Raw genomic sequence first — 23,439 nt, 5'->3', positions numbered from 1 at the left:
TGTCACATTTCCCTCACTGGCCAGCAGCAAAGATTGAAATCTTGATTATTGGAAGGTGCTGTACTGGCATATCCCAACAGTGGGGCATAGGCACAGTCAAAGACATTGAACCTGAGACTAAAGTCTCCCTTAATTTGGACTCAGACAATTTTGATTTCCAAGTAGAGTCCATTATGATTTGCAGGTGGGAGAGGTGGTGCTGTGGAGGAAAGAGTTTGGGGAGCTCTGGTATTTCAGCTACAGCTTGTCTCTAATGAAACATATAATAATATATGTTATTATATAGCAATAACTAATGAAGTCATGTCAGAAGATGGTGTAAGTATTAATAAGAATAAAGTAGGATTTTCTACATTCACTGTGCAATTTAAAGCCTTGCTTTTGAATTACATGCTGTTCATAGTTGCCAGACTTGGCAATAGTGTGATGTAGAAAGGAGTATGTCAACCCTTGTGAATGTTGTTTACCATGTTGCTTTGCCTTCCCTTTCCAGCACTTACAGAACCCAGCAAACTTCCATAATGCAGCAACAGAGCTCCTGGACTGGTGTGGAGACCCCAGAGCCTTCCAGAGACCATTTGAGCAGAGCCTGATGGGTTGTTTGACGGTAGGTCCATCCTACTCTGACAGTGGCTCCAGTTCTGGTTTATGCTGTGTTCACTCTCTTGTGGCCAAGGGAGCTTGATTTTCAGAATCTTCATTTTAAGGGAATTTTTTTCATTTTAAAATACATAAAGCCAGATCCTAAGATATGCTTATTTGACTCCATTGCTTAACAGGAAGCAAAATGCAATAACAAGAAGTTAGAGCATAAGAGGGCAAAACATTTTTGGTTAGATTACTTACAAATGCACAGGCTAGATTATTTGTTATACACATAGAATATTATTTCTTCATTATAATACATTAAATGCATATTTGTCTATGCATTTTTTGTTTTGAAAATTTTATTTTCCAGCAGCAGCAGTCCAGAGCTGTTATGTGGAGTCAAGACTTTAGGTGAATGAAATTCTGACTGAGCAGGAGGGTTAAAGGCCTCACTTCAGTTTGCCAAGAAAGTTGATGTAAATAAATAGTCACAAAAGAAACAGAAAATCTGAAATTATTAATGAAGAGACTGTCATTTTATTTGTTGTGGGGCAGAAATGCATGGATTATTTTCATGGTATGTATAAAACAGACATTAGGACTGAGATTCAGTTGCCAGAAATCCAAATGTTAAGGAATGGCTCCATCTTAGTGTGCTTCAGTGTATAGCATCCCTCAGATTTGTATGTCAAAAAGTTACAATAAATCCAGTTATAATAAGAGATGCATATAATCTTTCAGTCAGAGAAAAAAATAAAGGAAGTAAAAAATGTTAAATTCCAAAGATAGAATATTTAACAATTGTGTTTGAAGTAAAAGTTACAGGTAGCATCAATTATGAGAAAATGCACATAATATCTGATGTGAACATAATTACATTTTATTTATACTTTTTTAAGACTTTGCTAGCATTTTTTCAGAGTAGTTTTTGGGAAAGGAGACATTTACCTCAAGTATAATTGGACAGTCTGTCTGTGCACAGTATTTCTCTGCAGCCCCTGCTAGGACACTGTGAGTCTGATCTGCGACTTCCTTGCTGTTTAAATCTTTTTTTTCTGCATGAGCAGATCTCCAGCGCTGCCCAAGTGGAGGGTCAAAATAAGGTCTGACTGCCAGTGATTCATTCTCCTCACAGAGCGTACAGAAAGTAGGCAGGAAATGTTCCATGAAAACTGGTGAGGTAAAACACAATACACAGTTTTCAGTGCGTTGAAATGAAAATACTGTTTTTCTTCTGACAAGAATGAAAGAAAAAAAAAAAAAACAATCTTACTATCTAAGTATTGTTAACATTTGAGCCACGTGTATTGCTTTGCTTCATACTTTTCCCTGAAATCTGAGCAGGGTGGCATGTCCTCCTTTCTCAGGTTTGTTGTGGGAGAGAACTATCTGCAGTGTAGGGCTGAACTGACAGCAGCATCTTTATCACATGTTGTAATCTCATTATATCCCTGACAAGGAAATAACACAGGAACTTAACCAGGTGGCTTGTTCCACGTTTGATAAATACACAGGATTTGCAGAATGCCTATAAAATGCAATGAATATGTTTCTTGTTCTTAATTTTGAAATCCCTCTAAGAAAGATATTCTTTAATTTCTCATTGTGCACATCCCTCTTCCTCTTCCTGCTTCCCATTAAAGAGACTTAACAGCGTGGTTGTATCCCAAGAGGTTTGTACTTCCTGTATCTTCTTAATACATTAGCAGTACAGTGGCCAAGGTCTCTTTTTTAATACATACTTTTAAAATTTTCTCCTTATATATTTTTTTTCTATTTGAGCTTACATAATTTCATACATAATTTCTTTCCACTTAATATATTCTGATTCATAATTTAGCAAACGTGGATTGTGAGGCTTGTCATTTTCTTACAGGAAAAAGGGTTTGTTTACCTACTTTTATTTAATAAACGTGATAGAACTTCAGTCTGTTTTCAGAGAAATTATTCAGAAAGTTCCAAATAAGTGAAAGGTAGCTGAAATACCAGGAGTAAATTTAACATCAGTTTGCATAGCTGCATGCTCTGTACTATCAGGAGCATATTTTTTTTAATACTGACAACATTTACCAGTGTCCTTCTCTGTAAGGATTATGCTAAAGGAAAAATGACAAACCAGTATGAAAGTCTATTCAACCACTGAAACAGGATTCTTGTTTTATTTTGCCAGCCTTTAAAATTACCTTCAACATCAATTCCTTTAAAATTTCCATATTTTTGGATATGCTTTTTAAAGCAGGTAATCTCAACCATCATTACAACATTTGAGCTGTGTGGTTCTTTAAGGCATTTCATTTGGAAATTCTACAAATACTAAAAATGCTTGCTTGCTCATAAAGCTTCCCCTCTGTAGTAATGAGAATGCTTTTTTTTTATTATTTTTATGACATTCTGTTCTATTAACTCTCTGCCCAGGGAAAAAGTGGTATGCTAAACTGTTCTGGAAACATTAAGGGATATGAAATGATCATGTCCTACGAGTGGTAACACGATATAAACTAATCCAAATTGAAACTTATTAGGATGTCATGAATGCAGAAGGGCAGGCTCTCTCAGGAATGTGCAAACCATTCACTGACACACTGCAAAGTCAAAATGCATCAGATGTAATGACAGAGCATCAAAACAGCTCTGTTGTGGTATGAATAGCCATCTTAGCAGATTATCAGAGACAGGCATTAGAGAGGTACGATAGGTGTAACAGATTCTTTGCATCATTTAAGTCTTATGTGTAGTCTTTTGCAAAAATTAACCAATTAGATTTAATTATATTAATAAAGGACAAATACACTCACAGTCTTGAAATAAGGAATTCAAGAAGTGGTTCTTAGAAGTAGTTCTGTTTACCTGACACACCAGCTTTGTGTTGGGACTGTCAGTAATGTCTGGTAACTTTATAACCACCTGAATGTTTTTTATTCTTGCTGCCCATCTTAGAATAGATGCAGAAGAATTATCTTAGAAACATACTGCCTGGGAAACAGGAGAAGAGCTTCCAGCTTCATTTATGAATTTACTGGTTTTGGTAATAATATATAGAATATATATATATAATAATATATAGAGTAGGCTGTTGTAGAGGGTTTTCTTAAAATTTAATACCAGCACTTAGAAAAATCTTGGTGACCTGAAAATTTCATGAGTTCATTAGGCAGCAGTTGTTGAACATGTGTAACATGTGTCTAATGCTTGTTGTTCCTTGGTGAATTATTATTTTTTTTTCAGAATAATCTGTGCACAGTATTTATACCAGTTATTTTCAGTAGATAATTTTTCCATGTCAGTAGTGCTTTATAATCCTGGAGTTACATTTGCTACTGTGGGCTCCAGTGACATGGTATGCAATGTAATAGGAATAGTTTTCTTATCTCAAGAAGAAACTCAGGATTTGATGTAACAGCTGAATATTGCCAGAGAGGTACCTAATAAGGTATGTAAACTTCATTTCAATAGTCAAATACTTTGCATTTGTTAATGCAAGACTTTAAATTAAAGGATACTTTAAATGATTGCTCATTTAGAGTTTAAATAACTTCCTTTGTGATAAAGAAATTAGGGTAATGCTGTCAAGGTCTATGAATATATTTGGGGTATTTCTGTGCAGTGCAAGCAGTCAAAGGGAAAAGGATATGTAGGTAAACCAATGGCTTGAGCTATAAATAGAAAGTATTTTTTCATTAGCTAAGCCCCAAAAGCTGTGCCTCTTCTGACCAAAACATGATGCATGTGCATTATGTTGTTACATACAAACTGTTCTGACAGACACTAATTCTAGATTAACTTTTTGTGCTTACCCATTACAGAAAATCACTAAAGTGAGTGGGTGATAAAAATTTATAAAGAATACACATTTCAACAGATAAATAATAAGTCTGGGATAAAGGAGTAAGCTTTCACTCTGTTTTATTTCTTGCAAGCTACAGGCTGTGGAAAGGTTCCCTTAAACAGCTTTTACAGAACTCATGCAAACAAATTATGATTTTTCTCAGAGACAATAAAATCTCTTCTAACTTGCCAAGGAAACCTAGGTGTTATTTTTCAACAGTAGTTGTTTTCAAATCAAATAGACAGTCTGTAGGCCAGAAATGAAATCAGTGATTCTATAAATTATTGAAATGGCAATGGATATGGTGTTCTTTTCTATATAATACTACTGCTTCTATAGTGTTATGGGGAGCTCCACTTCCCACAAACCAGACATAGCTGTGTTTTATTAGGATTGAAAAAAAATCTTACTCTAGCACTAGATTATATTATGGCAAGGCTGATAGTCTTGATAAATTTAAGAATATAATTGTCTGAAAATGTACTGTATATGGCATTATCTTACAGTCTTCTGAAATAAGCAGCTTCAGTTACTACACAGCAGTTTTAAAAAGTAATCCTAGTTTGGCCAAATCAGAGACCAGTCCAAGCAAAAAATCAAAGTACTGGAATCACTCACAGGTTAACATTTCTCCTGAGCATTTCCCAATCTGTGTGGATGTTAAAAGTCATATTTAACAGTAATGCTGAGGAAAAATTTGCACAGTAATTGAATTATATCTCTGTATATGGGAGACAAAATCAAAATATTGGTCAAGAGCTTTTCAGGAAAGAAGGCTTCAAAGTAGAGAGCAATACAAATTACTTTGAGTCAGCATTTGGCCCAGGTTGTTCATTCCTTTCTGCCTTTTCTCAGGTCCAGTGTAGTCTCCTCCCATGGGTCTGCTCTTGCCAAGCAGTTTAACATGTAAATGATCTTATTGAAGGCTTTGGATAACGTTTGTGTTGGTGCTGCAGCAAAAATGGAAATGAGGATACAGCTGAGAGCAAAATGGACAGATTTACAGACTTGTCTTCAGCAAAGGACCATAAAGGCACTGCCTTGTTCTCTTGCTGTGCTTCAGCTTTACAGGGCACCAAGTTTATCATTCTTTAGGGCTCTTCAGTGTGTCCAGTCAAGAAATAAAAGAGTGAGAGCAGCAAAGCTGTGTGCAGTTACTCTGTAACTGTACCTAGAGGCTTCATCTAGCAAATTAAAATCCATCACTACAATGGTTTTGGAGTGTAGGAGGAATTCAGGTGAGTGGGGTGTGCTTACCCGAGCTAACTCCTGGTCAAATCACTGAATGTAAAAGGGCTTCTGTAGTGAAAGCTGTTGTCTCTAACCTCTGTGGTTGGGATCTGAGTATCTGCATCCAAAAGATACAAAGACTTCTTACCCCAAATAATCCACAAAAAACTATGAAATAGTTTGCTGAAATACTATTGCTGAAGTAGTCATTGCAATAGTAATTAAAAATGCCTCCCCCCCAATTCTTAATGTTCTAGATTTCCCCCTCCAAATGCTGGGTCTGCCTCAGTCATCAGATGTGGGAAACTTACCCATGTTTGTGAAAGAAATATTTCTCTCTAAATTAAAACAAACAAACAAACCACAAAGCTGTTGTCCTAGCTGTACTTCATCTAAAGGTTATGGATTTCATTTAAACTTTTTATTCTGCTTGTAGTTCTTACTACATGTCTGTACTGCTGATGAGAGTTGCTGAAATAACAAGCATCAATGATAAACTGATGGAAGTATCTGCTAAACGTTCATGTTTTAATGATGCTGGTACAATAGTACAGTAATCTTTTGAATTGCATTTCTCTTTGGAAAATCCTGGAATTGAAACCATTGAGATGATTTTAGATCATTTTAAGGAGGAAAAAACCCTAACTGCTCTCAGTTTCATAATACAAGAATGTATTTTAGCTTGTGTGATATGTCATGAAGAGCATAATTGCTTAAAAAAAGACATACATGTTAAAAAAGAAAAAAAATACAAGAATGGCATATCTGAATTATGTGAGGTCTCTATAACAGGATGCCTCAGAGTGCAAATGTAGCTGCTGCTGCATCAACTTCATGCTTGCCCGGATTCATTTTGTTTAATACAGAAAAGTACATAATCAAAAAACCAACCTGTGACATTCCAAAAATTGCATTTCTAATCAGATCAGGATTTGAATGTGATTAATTAGATGGAAGAGTTGGTTCAGCATATCTATACCCAGAAAAATGGGATGTTGCAGCTGCCCCTGAGAGCCCTGGAAATGTTGCATTTATTCTTTGTATCCGAGACTTCCAGAGCAAAAAGTTCACGTGGAAGGAATTCTGCTCCCATGATGCTCTCCAGGCATCTGTTAAACACACAGCTTTGTGTTTGCAGAGCAGCACAGCACTCCAGGGCTGTGTACGTGCTGTACTGCCAGGGTACAGCCAGCAGGCACAGAACACTCTGCTTCAGTTCAGAGCAGCTCTGGCACTACCAAATAACCCAGTGTTACTGCTTGTCCTTTCACTCCATGGCCTCCTAAAGACCTTTTTACCTGAATTTCCTTAGTCTTGTCGTGGGTTATTTAAAATTCTTCGAGAGCTGGTGGCTTCCAAAGTGAAGTGCTTTTAGGATTTGGTGTGTGTTTCATGCAAATCGCTGTTCTAAGTGTGCCAGGACTCAGGTGGCAACAGCATTGCAGTGACCCAGTGATCAGCTGGTTTAATTACTGCACAATCCCTGCCTCTTGTCCTCTGGGACAATTTTCAATGGAAAGGGTTGAGCGTAGCGACCTTCTCTTTGATGTTTGTGGTTGTTAGAGACATGCAGAGAGGAAGAGGATGTAAAGGAGGAGATACCTTTATTCTGCATGATTTATGTCACCATTGCAGGAAGAGTCAAGGTGTGTGTGGCAGGCACACTGGCTTGTTTTACTTGGAAAATATGGCCCTTATCCACCTTACAGAATGGGGACAAAGTTTAAAAAATGTCTAAAGTGTATATAAGGATTCTGTAAAGTCTCTTACATTTGCAGAACGTGCTTAATGTCTGTTTTCAAGCATCAAAGGCCAGAAACTACTTAATGATATATATATATATATAACTTCCCTGACTTGCTTTGATTGTCTCTGTTGTTGAGGCAGCCCTTCTGCAACTGGAATGTAAGAGTCTCATCAGATCAGGACTTCAGATCACAGATTTCTTCCTCCTTTTCCTACCTTTTTTTTTTTTTGTTGTTGTTGTGTTTTGTTTTGTTTTTTTCTGTTTGAGGCAGATCACTATTCATGTTGCAAAATTCCTCAATTTGCTTCCTGTTTATCTGATCTTTGTGTGTTACTGAGGGGGAAAAAATTACCATCTACATTGCAGAATTCTAATTACAAAATTTCTGCTGTAGTCTTCAAACTGCATTCAGATAATTTCAAGTATGCACAAGTGGCTGAACACGGAGCCGTCTGAACTAGCAATCAGCTGGCATTTTTAGTTTTGAGCAACCAGCAAATTGAATTGGTAAAATTCATTCTGATGCCAGCAGGGGGGAGTGCTCTTGACTGCTGCTAGTTAAGAGTTTCATTGAAAGTGCAACATAATGGGAAGGGAGTTTAGAAATAAGCAGTCATGTAGCTCTCTTGATTAGCAGGGCTGTTAGGTTGAGAGCTACATTGTTCCAGTACTTCGTGGGGTGATGACAAGCAGGGCAGGGAGTGACTCTCTGTGGTGAAGCTCCTTAGCCTTGCAAAAGGAGAAAGGAGGGGGGGAAAGTATTGCAGGTAAATTCAGCAGGGAATAGATGCTGGTAGCCATATTTGTCTGCTTTTCATGTAATTAAAACCTCGCTCTCATCATTTTCTCCTCGCTGTCAATGACCCTGAGAGTTCAGACATCTGGAGCTCTGCAGAGCTGAGTCACAGACAGTGAATGCAGTGTCTCCTTTTTGAATGCTGTTTATCTGAATTATTCAGATTAAGGATTTCAGAGGTTTGGAGTGATCAGATTTTCTTGCTGGCAGTTGATTTTATAATAATATTTGTTTGCAGATAGGGTATATGTTCCTCTAAAGGCAGTTTAAAATAGCTGTTAGTCCCATATCAAAACTTTAATAAAAGCTAGGTGTTGCTAGTGTGTATAGGAAGTAGGCTAGCTTTTATGAAGTCTAGCTGTCTGAAATGTTATTTTAAAATAACACAGAGAAATATTAAGTGTTGAACCTTGAGTCAGCCAAGCACCTCTCTCACCCATGATAAAGGATGATGATCTCAATTTATGATTCTGGTACTGGCAACTATGTCTGTTTGGTTCTTTTTAATGCACTACTTTCCAGTGGAATGCTATGTTATGTATGGTTAGGTCAAGTCAGATAAGTTCTAACAGCATTGCAGAATGAAGTCATGGGTGAACACGTGGTGCCAGATACACGTTGTCTGAATTTTTGCTGATGTGCTGGATTTGAATTTGTAGTTAGAGAAAGAGTATGTTTGCAAATGGTATCATAATCACTTAGCCATAACATTGAATGGATTTGAAATATTGAAATTGTTGCCTTGATCCCATCTGATCTACACTGGTACCCAAATAATGCTGAAATCACAGGAGGTTTCAAATGTGGTAGAATTCCTGGGACAGGGATCAGAATAAGCTGGATGGCTCCTGTGAGCAGCAGGTGTCTGGAATCACTGAGGTTTGGCTTGGAACAGACCTAAGGGACCATGCTGTCTACTCTTTCTCCAAGCCAGGATGTGATCTGGTCTACTAAAAATTTAAAGACTAAAGTTACAGTCTGGTCTACTATAAATCCCCTTATCCTCCAAAATCCAGAGAATGATAGGTCTTTCCAGTGCCTGATGATTTTAATATCTCAAACATTTTCTCAGTGAGTCACATATACACTGAGAAGATGAATGTCTGTTCCTTATTTTCTATTTAGGCATTTTTCTTTCCAATCTGTAGTATTTTATGTGTATCTTTGGTCTCATTTTTGCAACATTTTTCCAGGTCATAATGATTATTTTAAACTCTTACTCTATCTTGTTAAGTGTTTGCAGACTCTTTTGCTTGCAGGTTTTGCAGTTTACTTTGTCATTGTCCAAGTCAGGACTAAATACATAGAAACTACCTGTAACAAGCACAAATTAGGATTTGACAAAAGACTAGTAATTAATAATCTGAATAAAATTTATACTTCTGTCATCTGGAATGTATTCCTTTGTTACGATAGTGTTGCATAAAGCAATGTCAAAAGATGAATTAGGATATGGTAACTTGTCAAAGAAGGAAATTGCACAGTAGTGGTGGATTCATGATCATGTTCTGTACTGCTCACCTAGTACTTCTTTAATACTTTGTTTTGATGTCTGTACTTTCTGAGAGTCACCTTTTACAGTCTTAAAACCAGATTTGGTATAGCTCCAAGCTCTCTGTCTTGAATGAATTTCTGAAGATAATCATTAGCAGTTACACTGTTTGTCCAGGCAAGTTCCTTTGGGACACTCAAAGATAAATTTCATCAGGGCCTGCTGACCTGAATATATTAAACTCACCAAATGTCTTGTAGCTCTTTCTTTGTGTTTTGTGGCTCGTGCTCCTATGATGCATTTGTCATCTCGTTTCTCAGAATTCTCAATGTCTGTTTAAAAAGCCAGGGGGTCCCTTGCATACAGAGGAAAGTTTGACAGGTCAGCAATGTCTGACCTCATTTGTAGACCACCTGAAACAGGGTCTTGGGAGGGGGATGTATGATCTGTTCCATTGACCATAATTTTGAAATAAAAGTAAGTCTTTAACCTGTCACAGTTGAAAGAAGAAGTTGAAATACACTCAGTGCAAACATTTGTAAGCCTTGTTAAAAAGTTCAGACAATTTGCTGCTGGCACCATGTGTTCGACCATGAGTTAGTTCATTCTGCAATGCTGTAAGCACTTATCAGAGCTGACCTAACCATTCCTTGTAAAGGAAATAGTTGTGTACTGCCCTATTCATGTTGACCAAGCTGAGGCAGAAGGGACCAGAGAAATCCCTCTTGACCACAAGTCCACCAGTTTTTTTAATAGACCCTCTTTCTGTATTTAATGGAGTGCATACGAGAAAACTGTAGGTGGAAAATGACTCTTGGCAAAACAGAAATTTTATTAGAAATATCTGTTTCCTATTAAGTTTCTGTGGTTTTTCTTGTTCTTTTGAAAGGAAGAGGGGACTTTTTGGTGCAGTTTGTCAGTGGAAGCACTTTCTTTCAAAGTTAGATTTTTTTTTTTTTTTCACCCATCGAGGTGTGCTCAGCCTTGGGCTGCACACTCTGTCACCTGGAAAACTCTGCTTTCCACCCCTCTGAGCTTCACGGCACTGCTCCTCTGGCAGGGGAAATTAAGGAAAGGAAACTGATGTGATGTGGGAGTGTAGAAAGTTTAGGTGTCAGCCTGTGGTTAGGACTGCACTGACCAGGGCTTTGCAGCGTATTCAGTGAGGACAGTGCAAGCAGAACTTGGCTTTTGTGGCTTTTAGTTCTCTCTGTTTCCTGAGTTACTTTGTAGATGTTTTCCATAATTAGCAAGATGTCAGTTGAGAGTAGTGATTTGGCCTCTTGCTAGGAGAGTTTCAGGATTTGTAGCTTCATGTTTTAAAACAAATTGAGCGTTTAAGCAGCCAGTGCATTTCCTGAGTTGCCGTGTGCTCACTGATGAGAAGGTGTATCTGCATTCCTTCCTGTCCAGTTTCAGAATAAATGGTTTAATGATTATATGCTTTTTTGAAACAGAAAATGGCTCTTTCTCCATTGTTTTACAGACCTGATTGGCACTCTGAACTGTGTTCCTCTGGGATGGTGGAATAGATGATGGATAAAGGAGTTTAAATAATGTCTGTACATTAATGACACGTTGTTCTCAGGAGCCTTTCGCAAGGTGTTGTTTTGGGTTTCTTAGAAGAGCTTTTTGTCTGTTTTCTTCTCGTCCCCTCCCAAGATCAACTTTTGGGTGGCTGAAGTACAGTGATACTGGAAGTAGAAAAGGGAAACAGATTTCCAGGTATATAAGTGTTTTCCAGATCTCATGGCAGCCCACCACTCTTCACTCCTATTGCTAATTTAGCATGAAACATAACATATCATGTTCTGCTCTTGTTTTTCTGTTTTTGAATGGTTTTGTGTGTGAGTTTTTATTATTTTTTTAAAAAATATTATTTTTAGTTTTATTTTTTTCTTATTTTTGCAAGTTTGAACCCAGAGTCTTAGCCAGGATGCTAACAACTGGACTTCTAAGTGTAAAGGCTGATCTACTAAGTTGGAAATGGCTTTTTGTTTATCAAAAATAACTGCATTATTTCTTTTACTTTATTCCTTTTTACTTTCCTATCTCAAAGTTGTAATTGTAAAGAAGTATGATAAAACAGTAGGTGTGTATTACTGTACTGATTATCCTCAATTTTCATTTCTTTTCCCTGAAGCTCTCTTCTCAGTTTTGAGGTTGGAAGGGTTAAATTTAGGGAGGGAACACTCCCATTGATTAAGTCTTATGAATGTCTAATTTTTAAATTAATAGAAGCAACAGAACAAAAACGCTACCTGGGAACTTCATTCATGTTAATTCTTTTTAAGAAAAAAATTTTGGTTCTTAATTGTCAATTAGGAAAAGTGAATATATTGGAAAAAGTATGGAATAATGTTTGTAAGTTATCACATATGTTAGTTCTTCACTCTGTTCTGTACTGTTGCTTTTTGCAGTCCTGGTCACAGATAATTGCAGTGTCGTTCATTAAGAAAGGAGCTTTCAGATGAAGAAAGGGTGGGAAAAGGACATTTTCTTGTACTCTAAGCTATTAAAGATAGGGACTTTCTTTTGCCTCAGGAAATGGTGTTCTGTTTCTTGTGCAGTTTCTTCACCATTGTTTTAATGCAAAGAAGTAATGGCACTGTTAAGAATAATCTGTTTTCTCTGTGCCTCTGAGTCTGAAGTCATCATGCCACTGGAAGGCAATAGAAAAGCTGTGCTGTGGATAACTTTAGCACCGTCTGGTAGAATGACTGTGGTATTGTGTTTGTACTATGCAGATTTTCAAGAGGATACGTTCTTGGCTGATAGCTGAGTTGCTGGCTTGGAGAAACATTTGACTGCTTTTTGTCCTCAACTACAGTCTTCAATTTGCCTGGTTTTGCTAGTTTTTCTAGACCAGTCAACAACAAGACTTTCCCTAATTTAATGTTTGGCAAATGCTTCTTGTACAGGCCTATTTATTCTAAGACTGCAAGTAAATGTGCTTCCCAATACAGTATTGTTGAAATGCAGCAACTGTGACACTGGGCACAGAGTAGGACAGCCCTGCCCAGCCTGGAAAGGGCATTTTAACCTAAATGATCCAGGCACTGCCCTTGGGACAGGGCCAGGAATTATACAACTGAGAGAGAGGCTGAGGATATCCTCACATCTCAAATACAGTAAGGTGTACTCTATACAATCTTTGCATACATTGCTCTCCCAGTATTTCTTCTGGCTTTCGTCTCTCTGATTTTCATAGAACTTCCAGGCCTGTCTTCTGACAGGTGGTCAAATAATTGGATCACTGGAATATTTCTGTGTTCATTTTGCTGTGCTTGTGTTGGAAACTACTGGGGAGCACTGCCTCATGCCATGTTTGTACTGTGCTCTTGCAGCAAATTCAAGTGTCTAACACTAGTGCTGATGAGCAGGTTAATTTCACTTTGCAAAGAGCTCAAGCAGACCCTAATGAAGCTTTCTCTCTTTCCCTCTGCAGGTGGTTAGTCGAGTGGCAGCTCAGCAAGGATTCGACTTGGATCTTGGATACAGGCTACTGGCAGTATGTGCAGCCAACAGGGACAAATTCACTCCAAAATCAGCTGGTAGGAAAAGCCTTTTTTGATGTATCGTTGATTCTCAGATGATCATATTCTGTAAAAAAAATGCTACCTGCGACTGTCTTGCGTTCTGTAAAAAACGAACGAAACCAAAAGTAAACACATTTTTGGTGGTTATAATTCTGTTGCTTTTAGCATTTCAATGTCATGCTCTTCTGAGGATATATGGCTTTGGAAATTTATATTTTCCCCAGCTAGTGCTGTTTGTTGTCCTATTTGATCTCATGGCTGAAATGCTGCTTTCAGAAGCCCAGATGTTTAGTAATTTCATGGTGGGAATGAGCATAATCAGACCCCTCCATCTTGGTAAACCATTGACTTTCTGTCATGTGTCAACCTCTAAATCTTTCATATCCATTCTGCACTCCCTGGTATATATCTATTGCAAAACTTGTACTCCTTGACTTCATATGCCTGTGCAAATAAGTACTATGGTTTCTTATACATACAGTCCTTTGTACTGGAATTTTGAGCCAAGAGTAGGTAGTAATTCTACTGCTGTAGTATGAAGTAGCCATTTTTCCTGTATTTTACAGCAATAATCTGTTACAGGTCTCTGATCAAGTAGCAATATTTGATCATGATGTATTGCCATTGCTCCTTTTAGAGACGTAGAAAATGCACTTAAGGGTCTTTCTGCTTCTCTCGTGTTTGATTTAACTGGAGCATTTAATTCTGGTTCTCCTTTTCTTAGCTGATGAATGTCAACATAATGTGCACTGGCTTGGAAAACAGAAAGATAATTGTTCCATTCCAGACTGAGCGTGGATAACTTTTCTGCTTAGAACTGGTATGCAGTCCCCATTTTGGAACATCAGAAAAGGTTACCTTCTTCCAAAACAGTGACTTCTAGCCAATTGATTGGGTGTTAATATTCCTTTTTCAATTTTTATCAGCCCCAAACTTCTTTACTCATGGCTTCATATTGTCCTAAGTGTTCTAAACAGTTCCTCATGCAAAAGTGGCTTTCACATCAAAGCATATTCACTGGACTTAGTGTTTTATTTTTTTGTATGGGAAGGGACCATTAATCTTACTAAATGTTGAATAAACTGTCTGATTTTCATCCAGGAAAACTGTGTGGAGGATAAAACGTTCCGTTAACCAAGCACAATGTCTCTTTTTTCTGACTTCCTATTAAGTTTATCCATTAGTTAGATATCACATCATCTCTTCTTGGTTGTTTGGGTTTGTTTTTTTTTTTAAAGGCTTATTGAAGAAGGCTTTCCAGCTATGACAACATTAAATTTTCTTTAAAAATATAGTTATTCCCCCTCTCTCACTAATTCTTCCTGACGTGTCTCTCTATCAGTGTGTTACTGGAGGTGAGTTTTGAGTCAGCTATTGCAGTCCTTTTCCTCCACTGAGGGAGGAGTCTTGAAAACTACTGGTCAGTCATCATGGTCTAGAAAAGCCCAATGTCAGTGTTTGATTTCTGCCAGTAATTACTTTTTTGGTGAATATATGTGAGGTGGTTTTTTTTTAAATCTTACTACTCTGTACAGAGTTCAGTCTTTCCCTTTTTAATTGATAACATACTGGGAAACCAGGTAATTCACATGCTCTTCTCTCAGTATATTCTAAAAACCCTTCTCAGCCCTTTGCTTTGCTTCTTATTTCCCAGTTGTATATACAGGTAATTTATTTTCAATGATCTTAAATATTTGGTTTCACAACTACTTTAGTTTTACTGTGTGCACAGTTGTTTCACCAGGTCTCCCCAGGGTCTCATCATGCCCATCTACACTTTGCTTTTTGTGCCCTTACTGTCTGTGTTAAATACTCATATTTTGGGGCACACCATAACATATTTTGTGAAATGTCACATATAGCCCCTACTCTAAGGATGTCACATTCACATATGAGTTTTGAGAGCTACATCATTGAATAGGCATCTTGAAAGATTGACAGACTGGGATTACAAATGAGAGGTCATTTCAGAACATACAGACTTTTTTTACAGGGTTATTTTCCACGTCAGAGTGCATTAACATTTTTTGAGTTCTAATACAGCAGTGGCTCTGAACCTTCATTCAGTTTTTGTAAAAATGTTGAGATTCTCCTTTGCTTTTCTTGTAGAGTTGTGCGTCATTGAAAGCTGCCTTTTGTGAATTGTTGAAGTTGTTGTCAGGGATGCTTGCAGGTTGTTTTGAGAAACTCCTTCTGTTTTCTTTTGCATTTTATGAAAGACATTTTCAACACTTCTTCCAGTCACATTCCTGCAGAAATCCCCTGATGTAGATATCAAATGTCATTAATTTTAATGAATAAGAATTTGTTTTTCCCTTCCTCCAGGCTTAAGAGAAATTTACAATGGTTTGCATTCATTTCTCCAAGCATGAATTTAATGCTGCCAATGAGATCGCTCTGGAAACATTTTTAATCCATGTTGTTTAGTGTCTGACATTCTTAAATGCTACGAGAAAAAAAAAAAAGACTTTCTAATTAAAACATATTTGAGTAGGTGAATATTGGGGAAAATAATTGCACTAAATCCTTTCAAGGACTAAGCACTGTTAGTACCTTCTTACAGCCTGAGACAAGGCTTGTTGACTCATGTCCTGCAGGCTGGGAGCCTGGAGTGGCCTGGCAGTGGTGGCAGGTGGAGCAGGGGGACCCCTCCAGCACAGTGTCCCCCAAGTCTGCGGGTTTGCAGAGATCTCTGAACCAGTGCAATCAGTACTCCTGCTTCTGATCTTCAGCAATTTCCACCCTAAGTTTGTTCAGGGACCTCTCTGCAGAAGAGCTTTTGCTGGTCTGGTTTCTTTTCTATGTGACTGCTCCCTGAGCTGTGTGTCTGTGGGACCCCAGGAGAGTCAGGGTCCCCATGGATCCTGAGGATCTCACTTATCCCTGATGGAAATGGGCTGGAGCCTGAGGCTAGAGGGCAGAGCAGCCAGCTGCCAAATTGGCTCAACCATTCTATGGGAAAACCACTCCTTGGTTCTCAGAAATGGCCCCAGGATGTTTCATCCCAGCTGGTTTAAGCTGTGGCGGTGGCTCCCTGCTCAGCTGGAAAGGAGGATCAGGGGCAGCAGGGAGGGATGGGAGGCTGCAGCAGGGCAGGGCAGCTGCTCAGGTGGCACAGCCTCAGCTGGGGAGAGGCAGGGCACCCTACCAAGAGCTGTCGGTTCCTTGGCTTCTCCCATCCAGGATTGTTTGGTGTTGCTGAGACAGTGTTTGATGTGCTTTTTGGTGTTGTTTTACTTGGTCATTGAGATGGTTAGCAATTAGCTAATACAAATTGTTTTGGAGAGTGCCTAGGAGGGAAGTTCATGCAGCATGAGAAGTATTAATAAGTTGCCATGTGTGTTTTTAAATAGAAATGACGATTTAATGACTGTGCCTTTTGTCTCTGCTATCTGGTGTTTGTACCTGAAATAATAGCTGCTGCCTTTTATTCTTCTAGCCCATGCTGCTGTAACAGGGCAGCTGCCTCAGCAGGAGGTCAAACACAGCATTTCCCACCCTGAAGACAAATGACAAAGCCTTTAAAAATATATGTGTCTCTTTTGGTGACAGCTGCTCCCCAGACCTTCCACTGCAAATTCCTGTGCCTTGTTGTGACACCTATAGGGAATGGCCCAGCGGGTTGGCTGCCTGCTCATTTGCTTCCAGACTGCAGTAACCTGAGTTGCTCTCAGTATGTGAGTCCATAGGTGTTTATGCACTCTAGCTTTTTCTTCCTTAAACCTGCAGCCCTTCTCTCTGAATAGTGTGTGCTTGGGCTTTTTCTGAGCATGGGCTTTTTCTGAGCATATCTGATGCTTTTGTCTTTCCTGTAGAAGATTTTAAGTCATTTTGTAGCTTTATTTTAACTGTTCAAATATAGTAGACTTCACCATTTAAAGTGTTTATTTAAATTCAAAAAAAAGGGAGGGGGGAAGAGAAAGAGATAGAACAATTTTCTTTTCTGAAATATTTTTTTTTCTAAGCTACTTTATTGAGCTACTGAATTTCATTGCTCTTGTAGCTACTTTTCTACTTTTGCTTTTGTCAGGAGGCCAAGCTGAGGCCAGACAAGGGGACGACAGGATGAGATCATACAGGGAGCTTTGTCAGAAAAGGACAGTGTTCAGTATCTCTGTAAAGAAAGAGAGGAAGGAAGAAGCCTCAGGGCAGAACTGTGCAGAAAAGGTACTTTAGCAGTCACTGAGCAGCTACAGCAAACAAATGCTGTGATAGCTTGGATAGACAGCTAAGTCTTGGCTGTTCGATAGCAGAAATGGCAACCCTTCTTTGATATCACTTTGCTTTCAATCCCTTAGGCTGTGCTTGGTGTGCTTCTGATTTTACTTTTCAAGAGCAGTATTACTTAATAATCTTGATTTTATATGAAGTATGGACTAAAACTTCATAGTATTTGAGGACTTTATATTACGGGGTTTTTTATTTCTTTAGCTTCAATTGTTGTACTCAAACTGTGATATAACAGTTCTTGTGAGTAGGATGTCAAAGGTGTAAATAAATTGGACCCTGGGTTAGCAAAGGTATTTGCAGTGAGAGTGCTGGGAAATGGAGGTGTTAAAACATTACTGGACAAGATACTGAGACCGAAGGTATGTCCTGATCAGGATACATTTTCAAAGTAATAGTAGAGGTTGGGCAAAGAGTATTTTCATGTATTATCAAATCAAACTTCCAGAAATGATACAAAAGGAGAGAAGAAATTATGCCACAATGTGAACGAATAAAAAGGTAGAAAGTAAAGATAACCTCTAGATCATGGGGGACCACAGGGCTAGATTAACACTTTTACTAAGTTTCCAGTAATAATGCTCACATTATCTGTGGAGACAAGGCAAAGTGAGGTGGCTAAAAGGATTACAGGCATAGAATAGAAATTACTCCAGCCAAGGCTGATGGCATCCCTCCAGCTTGAAGGGACCAAATGATTGACAGGCCTGTGTTAGGAAAGAAACAGCATATAAATTGTCAGTCTCATGCCTCACACCAAAGATTTCCAGCAGGTCAAGTCAAAATGGTCTTATATGACTAGAGAAGATATACAAATGCTGTATATGCACTGAGGAAAGTGGCCGATAAGAGTAGGTAAGCACCTTTATGAGAGCAGAGTGAAAGCTTGGGTTGTTTGTGAAATTAAGGCTGAGCAGAGTTATGAAATGTGTGTAAGTACTATCAAATGAACAATTCAGAACAGGAAGAGCCATGATGCTGCTGTACATATTGACACAAAAAATATAGTGCTGTAAATTGAATAAAACACTGAAATAAGTGGGGAATTCAGAATTGTTAGGGCAGTTGCATTTAAAAAATATTTTCAGCTAGGATGACAGTGGAAAGGGATGGGGCAGAGTAAAGGAAAATGGAGAAGTGGAAGAGCCTTTTTAAAGATAAAATTCAGTGTATGAAATTGTGTAATGTGGTTCTTGATGTAGCTGAAAGCTGGTTAAGAACCTTTTACCTTTGTCATCCTAAATTTCTACTACATTTCCATGCAGATACCTAATCCATTGCTGGTTAGAGTTGGTGTCCTAAAATCATCCACTTGACAATCCTCATTAAAATAAAGGAATTATTTTCTTTTAGCTGTTACCTTCTGAAACAGCTTTTGGGCTGAGGACTGACTACATTTTGCATGTTCTCTAAGTTCACTTCCCTGCTCTTAGCACAGATTCTCACCGTGTGCCCTTGTCTGCTTCGCTGTCAGTTTTGTAGTTCTGTACTTTTGAAGCAAGGCTAATAATACACCTTCCATCTCACTTTTATTTATCTCATTTAATTAAATTCAGTATCATGCAGTACAAAATCTCCCTCTTCCCCTGCAGGTAGTTACCCAGTGCAGCAGAGCTGTGGTTTCAGCTGGGACACTTTGTTTTCATACAGATATAGAATAATTCTGCCCTGGTACATATATTGGCAGGATAAACTTTTTTTGCAAGTAAGTCTTTCTTTCCTAAAGATTTATATAAATATCACAAATAAATGAGTAAATAATTCATTTTGATTATGAGGCTAGTTTTATTAGTTTATCCTAATGAAGTTGGCAACCAAAAGGAAACAGTGAGTAGTGCTGCTCAGTGGCAAGCAGCATTAATTCATGTCTGTATTCAATGTTTATATTGGCTGCAGAAAAGGCTCAGTGGACTTTGCTCATTTGTCCCACCCATGAGTTCACTCAGAACAAAACTATAAGACCTGCAGTTTTGGCAATTATATCTTGAGCCTCTGTCAGGTCGGCTTGACATATGGTAGTCATGTCAGTAGTCAGCTCTCCAACAACTTGAGGTTAAGAAGAGCTTGCAGAATGAGAATCTTTTCCCTGCTGGGCCTTATTTGTTTGAGTTGTTCCTGTTCCCTTCCTCTGAGAGATCTGCTCCTCATGCATTTGAGCTGCCTTCTGCTCATGGGAAACATGATCATACTTGTGTCAGATATTCATTATTATCCTCAGCTAGGCAACTCCTCTTCATTTTTCCTGGGAGCTTGAGGACCTCATGACATATCAATGTAGATAGCTATTATTTTGATGAAAATTCACATCCTTTTTGGCATTCAGTGTTCTGCTGTACACTCCAACACCTATGTTTATAAAGGAGGTTGCATGGCTGAGCTACTGCTTCTTTATTCTGACTAGTCAAAATACCAGGTGGTGTATCTGGTCTGTTCTTTTTGACATTTCACTGGTCCTTGTTACCATGGTACCAATTCTGACTTTGAGAGATGTCACAGTAAAACCGTTGCCAGGTTGGAACATTTTTGCTCTAATGCCTTTACTGTAGCACTTAAAGAAATTATGGACACTCAGCTACAGCAACAAGCTTGCTCTGCTGTTTTCTTAGGCTGTGCCTTGGATTTTTGTGAGACTGATACTTACCTGAATGCTCTCATTGCAGCAGATTTGAATGTGTAGTGCATTAACTTAACATGCAGTTCCTGGAAAGAATCTTTTCCTAATGTGTGCACCACACTTTCACTCGTACTGGAGCTAGCATTCCCCAGAGAAGATTTCTGTTGATCTCTATCAATGTTTTCTGTCTTCTGCTTCAGGGATTCCATATGTGCTGAGAACAGCTGAAGATTTGGTGGTAGAGGCAGCTTAGATCTTGTTCTGGGTGTGAATCTTGATTTTTCATTTTATGTTGTTTTGAGTAACTTCCCTCTGAAGATGAGGTAAGTCACAGATGTCAAGTAAGAGGGGAGGCAGCTGTGGAAGCCTGCATATGTCCATGGGAGAGAAGAAAGCAAACTCTTAGAATGGCATTTGCCCTTTACAAGTTACCTTTTCTCAGCTTACAGCAACCAGTCCTGCACTTGTTCCCTTTTGAGCTGCAGAGCATCCAAATGTACCTCTCTGCCAGTGCTCTGTTGTTAGCCTGTGTGTCTTGGAGGCATTCAGAGAGGTCTGTGAGAAGTCCAGCTATGAGAGCAGTAACGTAGCAACTTCCATGGGGATTGGTAGTTTTTGTGCTGCTAGAGGGCTGAACCACAAAAGCATGAACTGTGTGAACAGATCAGATTGTCAAGCTCCAAGAACAGCAAGTTCACTTCCTAAATACAACTGAGATTCTACTGCTCACATTTTCAGATCCATCCCTAATTCCTCCAGGCTTGTCTGCAGCATGGAACCAGCCTGGTAAAAAAAGTTCTTGCTCTGATTACTCCAGGCATGACACTCTGAGAAACACAATGATTAGTAGATAAGATGTTATATGTAATATTTCTCTTTTAAAAGAGAGATTTCCATGCTGAGAAGTTTTGAAAAAATGTTTTTTATTTCATCTTCTCTAATGCTCATATTCAAGTACACCTGTTAAAGCAAGGTATTTCCAAAAGTTCTATGTGATACAATATATTCATTTAAATGCCAGTTAAGAATAAACAAAAAATCATCAGGATTCATCATCATAGATAGTTCTGATTTGTATTAGTCTCCATGCAACTTCATGTGAGGGGATTCAAGGAAGAAGACCACAGAATAAAGGAAAACTGATTTGAAGAGAGCTCCTAAGTAATACATTCCAAAAACAAATGCATATTGTTCCTTATAATGTGCTGTTTTTCTGACAAGTTCAGTACAAGTCAGTATGTTCATGTTTGATGAGGCTTCTGGATTGTTTCCTTTTTATTGATTTTTTTGCCTCTATCTACTTTTACTTCCAGTAAAACATGTAAAGAAAACCATCAGATTTGCTTTCATCTGCAGGTTTTCTGGATGCCAAGGAAAATAAGTCCCTTTTTGGTTTTTTGGTATTCTGATGAAAATGCAACAATACATGTCATTGTGAGACACTTCTGTGAATATCACAGAAAATCCAGACTTTATTCCCGACACTTCCATGTAAGGTAAATCATTATTTAGGAATAAATGGAAGAAATGAGATTTTCCTCGTGAAGTTTAGCAGTTTAACAATAATAAACTCCAAAAAGTATGAATCTAACTAGAAAATTAAATTGGTTTGAATCTCATTTCTTTGACCTAAACCAGGCTTTTAGGAGAGTCTGGATGTCAAGTCCAAGACACAAATACGTGATGCTGAGTATGTCCCTACTAAGAGACTTCCCTATAGATGCAGTTGTTTTTGGGGCTGAAGCTCATAGATGAGGTTTCCTAATGTACTGGAAAGATGAAATGATCAAGCCTTGAGATGCCTGGATATTGTGCAGTCCTAAGGAAATCTCTTTGACTCTTACCTGTCTGTCCAGTAGGTATCTCAGTTGTATCTCTGCTTTGCTGCTGTTACAAAGAACCAGTGCTTCTTGACATTTTGTATGAACTGAGTATCTGCTCAACTTCTGAGATTCACTCTTAGCAAAACTTAAAGCAGTAGCATTTCATGCAGAACGTTGGCAACTCTGAAATATGTGATCAAACTAATTATTAATTCAACCCCCTTCAATACATTCCTGACTTTGAGAAATGCTTGCACTTAAGGTGTGCTGGTGCTACTAATTTCAGTGAAATTAGAAGTTGTTACAGATTTTTAAATCCTGTCTGCCTGTGCTGTTGTTTCCCAAAGCCCTGCTTAGGGCTCTGTAGATTCAAACCTGCAGACACAGACATCTATCCTTAGTTTCAGGTTCACAGAATGGTTTAAAATGTGCATCTTCTAAAGCAAGTTCTCAAGGGAAACATAAATTTAAACATTTTTAAAGGCAAGTATGACTGACTTGGCTCTGAACTCAATAATGGAAGGCTGAACAGGAGCTGCTTCTGAGGAAATAAATTGAACAGTGAACATCTGTGTACAAAGCAGGGTATTTGTTTCATGTGTGATAGTTTCCCTTATGACTGCCTGGTCAGACCCAAAAGATATTAATCTTGCTCACTTTGAAAGATACTGTCTTTCCATCACAGAAAAAAACAAAATGAAATTATTTAGTGTATTTACTACAGAAGCAATTTCAATTAAGGCAAAGAACCAGAGAGACCTCTAAGTTTTCAGTGTGAAAAATGAAGCACTGCTGGTCTAAAATAAGATTGTGAGAGGTTAATTGCCAGAAATTTATAACACTTGCTGTCTCCCAGTAGGAATGTCGTAGTGGACCTAGTGGTCCTTGAAAAGCTACATGCCATTCCAGGCAGTAAGGGGAGTTTGCTTTGGAGGTTTTCTAGTATTACAACCAAATGTGTTTGAAATAATAAGCAGTAGCTACAGTAACTGTCTTGACCAAAGCAAAAGCAGCCAAGGTGCACTGGAATTGTGTTGATGTTGTATTGTCTTGAGAGCAAAAGCAAGGACTTGGATAGGTCTTGGCTAGAGCCAAAATTGTGCAAACCTCGTTTCTCTGTTCTGTTACAAAATCAAGCATGTCTTACAGGACAGCAAATTGATTTTAAATTTTATGCAGTTTAGCTAATTACACATTCAATACCTAAGATGAGCTGGAGAAGAGCTAGACTGACAATTTGGTCTAGCAACTGTCAAAATGGAAGAAAAAAAAAAAGTTCCAAAAGAGTGAGATACTTTTTACTTCTTTCAGTGTGTGGAAAAATTAATAGGTAAAGACAGAGTCTTTGACTGGAGGAAATTCTGTGTTCATTTGATCCTTTGGAGCCAATTATTGCTTCCAGCTTGCAGCGATCAAGAAGGTAGAAGCTCCTCAGCCAGGGCAGTGGCAGCACAGTGTGACAGCTGTCACTCAAGGAGCTCCTTCTCTGAGCTACTGGGTTTCATCAGGACCACTGTGTGAAGCTGTGTGCCTGATGTGGGGTCTGGGCACTGATCT

At 38.4% G+C, this 23,439-nt stretch overlaps 1 protein-coding gene across 6 annotated transcripts in view; it reads left to right on the top strand.

Annotated features, from left to right (window-relative positions):
- Positions 1-23,439, top strand: part of ZMIZ1 (zinc finger MIZ-type containing 1) — a 285,149-nt gene that overhangs the window by 145,985 nt on the left and 115,725 nt on the right. For all 6 annotated transcript variants that reach the window (XR_014590596.1, XM_083865867.1, XM_083865864.1 and 3 more), the window contains exons 4-5: positions 494-607; positions 13,128-13,233. Coding sequence is in view for 5 of the 6 variants with exons in the window: in XM_083865867.1 (XP_083721993.1) it covers positions 494-607; positions 13,128-13,233 (220 nt within the window). In the remaining variant the exon portion in view is untranslated. The remainder of the gene's footprint in view (positions 1-493; positions 608-13,127; positions 13,234-23,439) is intronic.

Source organism: Zosterops lateralis (genome assembly GCF_965231275.1).
Source record: "Zosterops lateralis genome assembly, chromosome: 8".
Classification (NCBI taxonomy): Eukaryota; Metazoa; Chordata; class Aves; order Passeriformes; family Zosteropidae; genus Zosterops; species Zosterops lateralis.
This window is presented reverse-complemented; position numbering and strand designations above follow the sequence as displayed.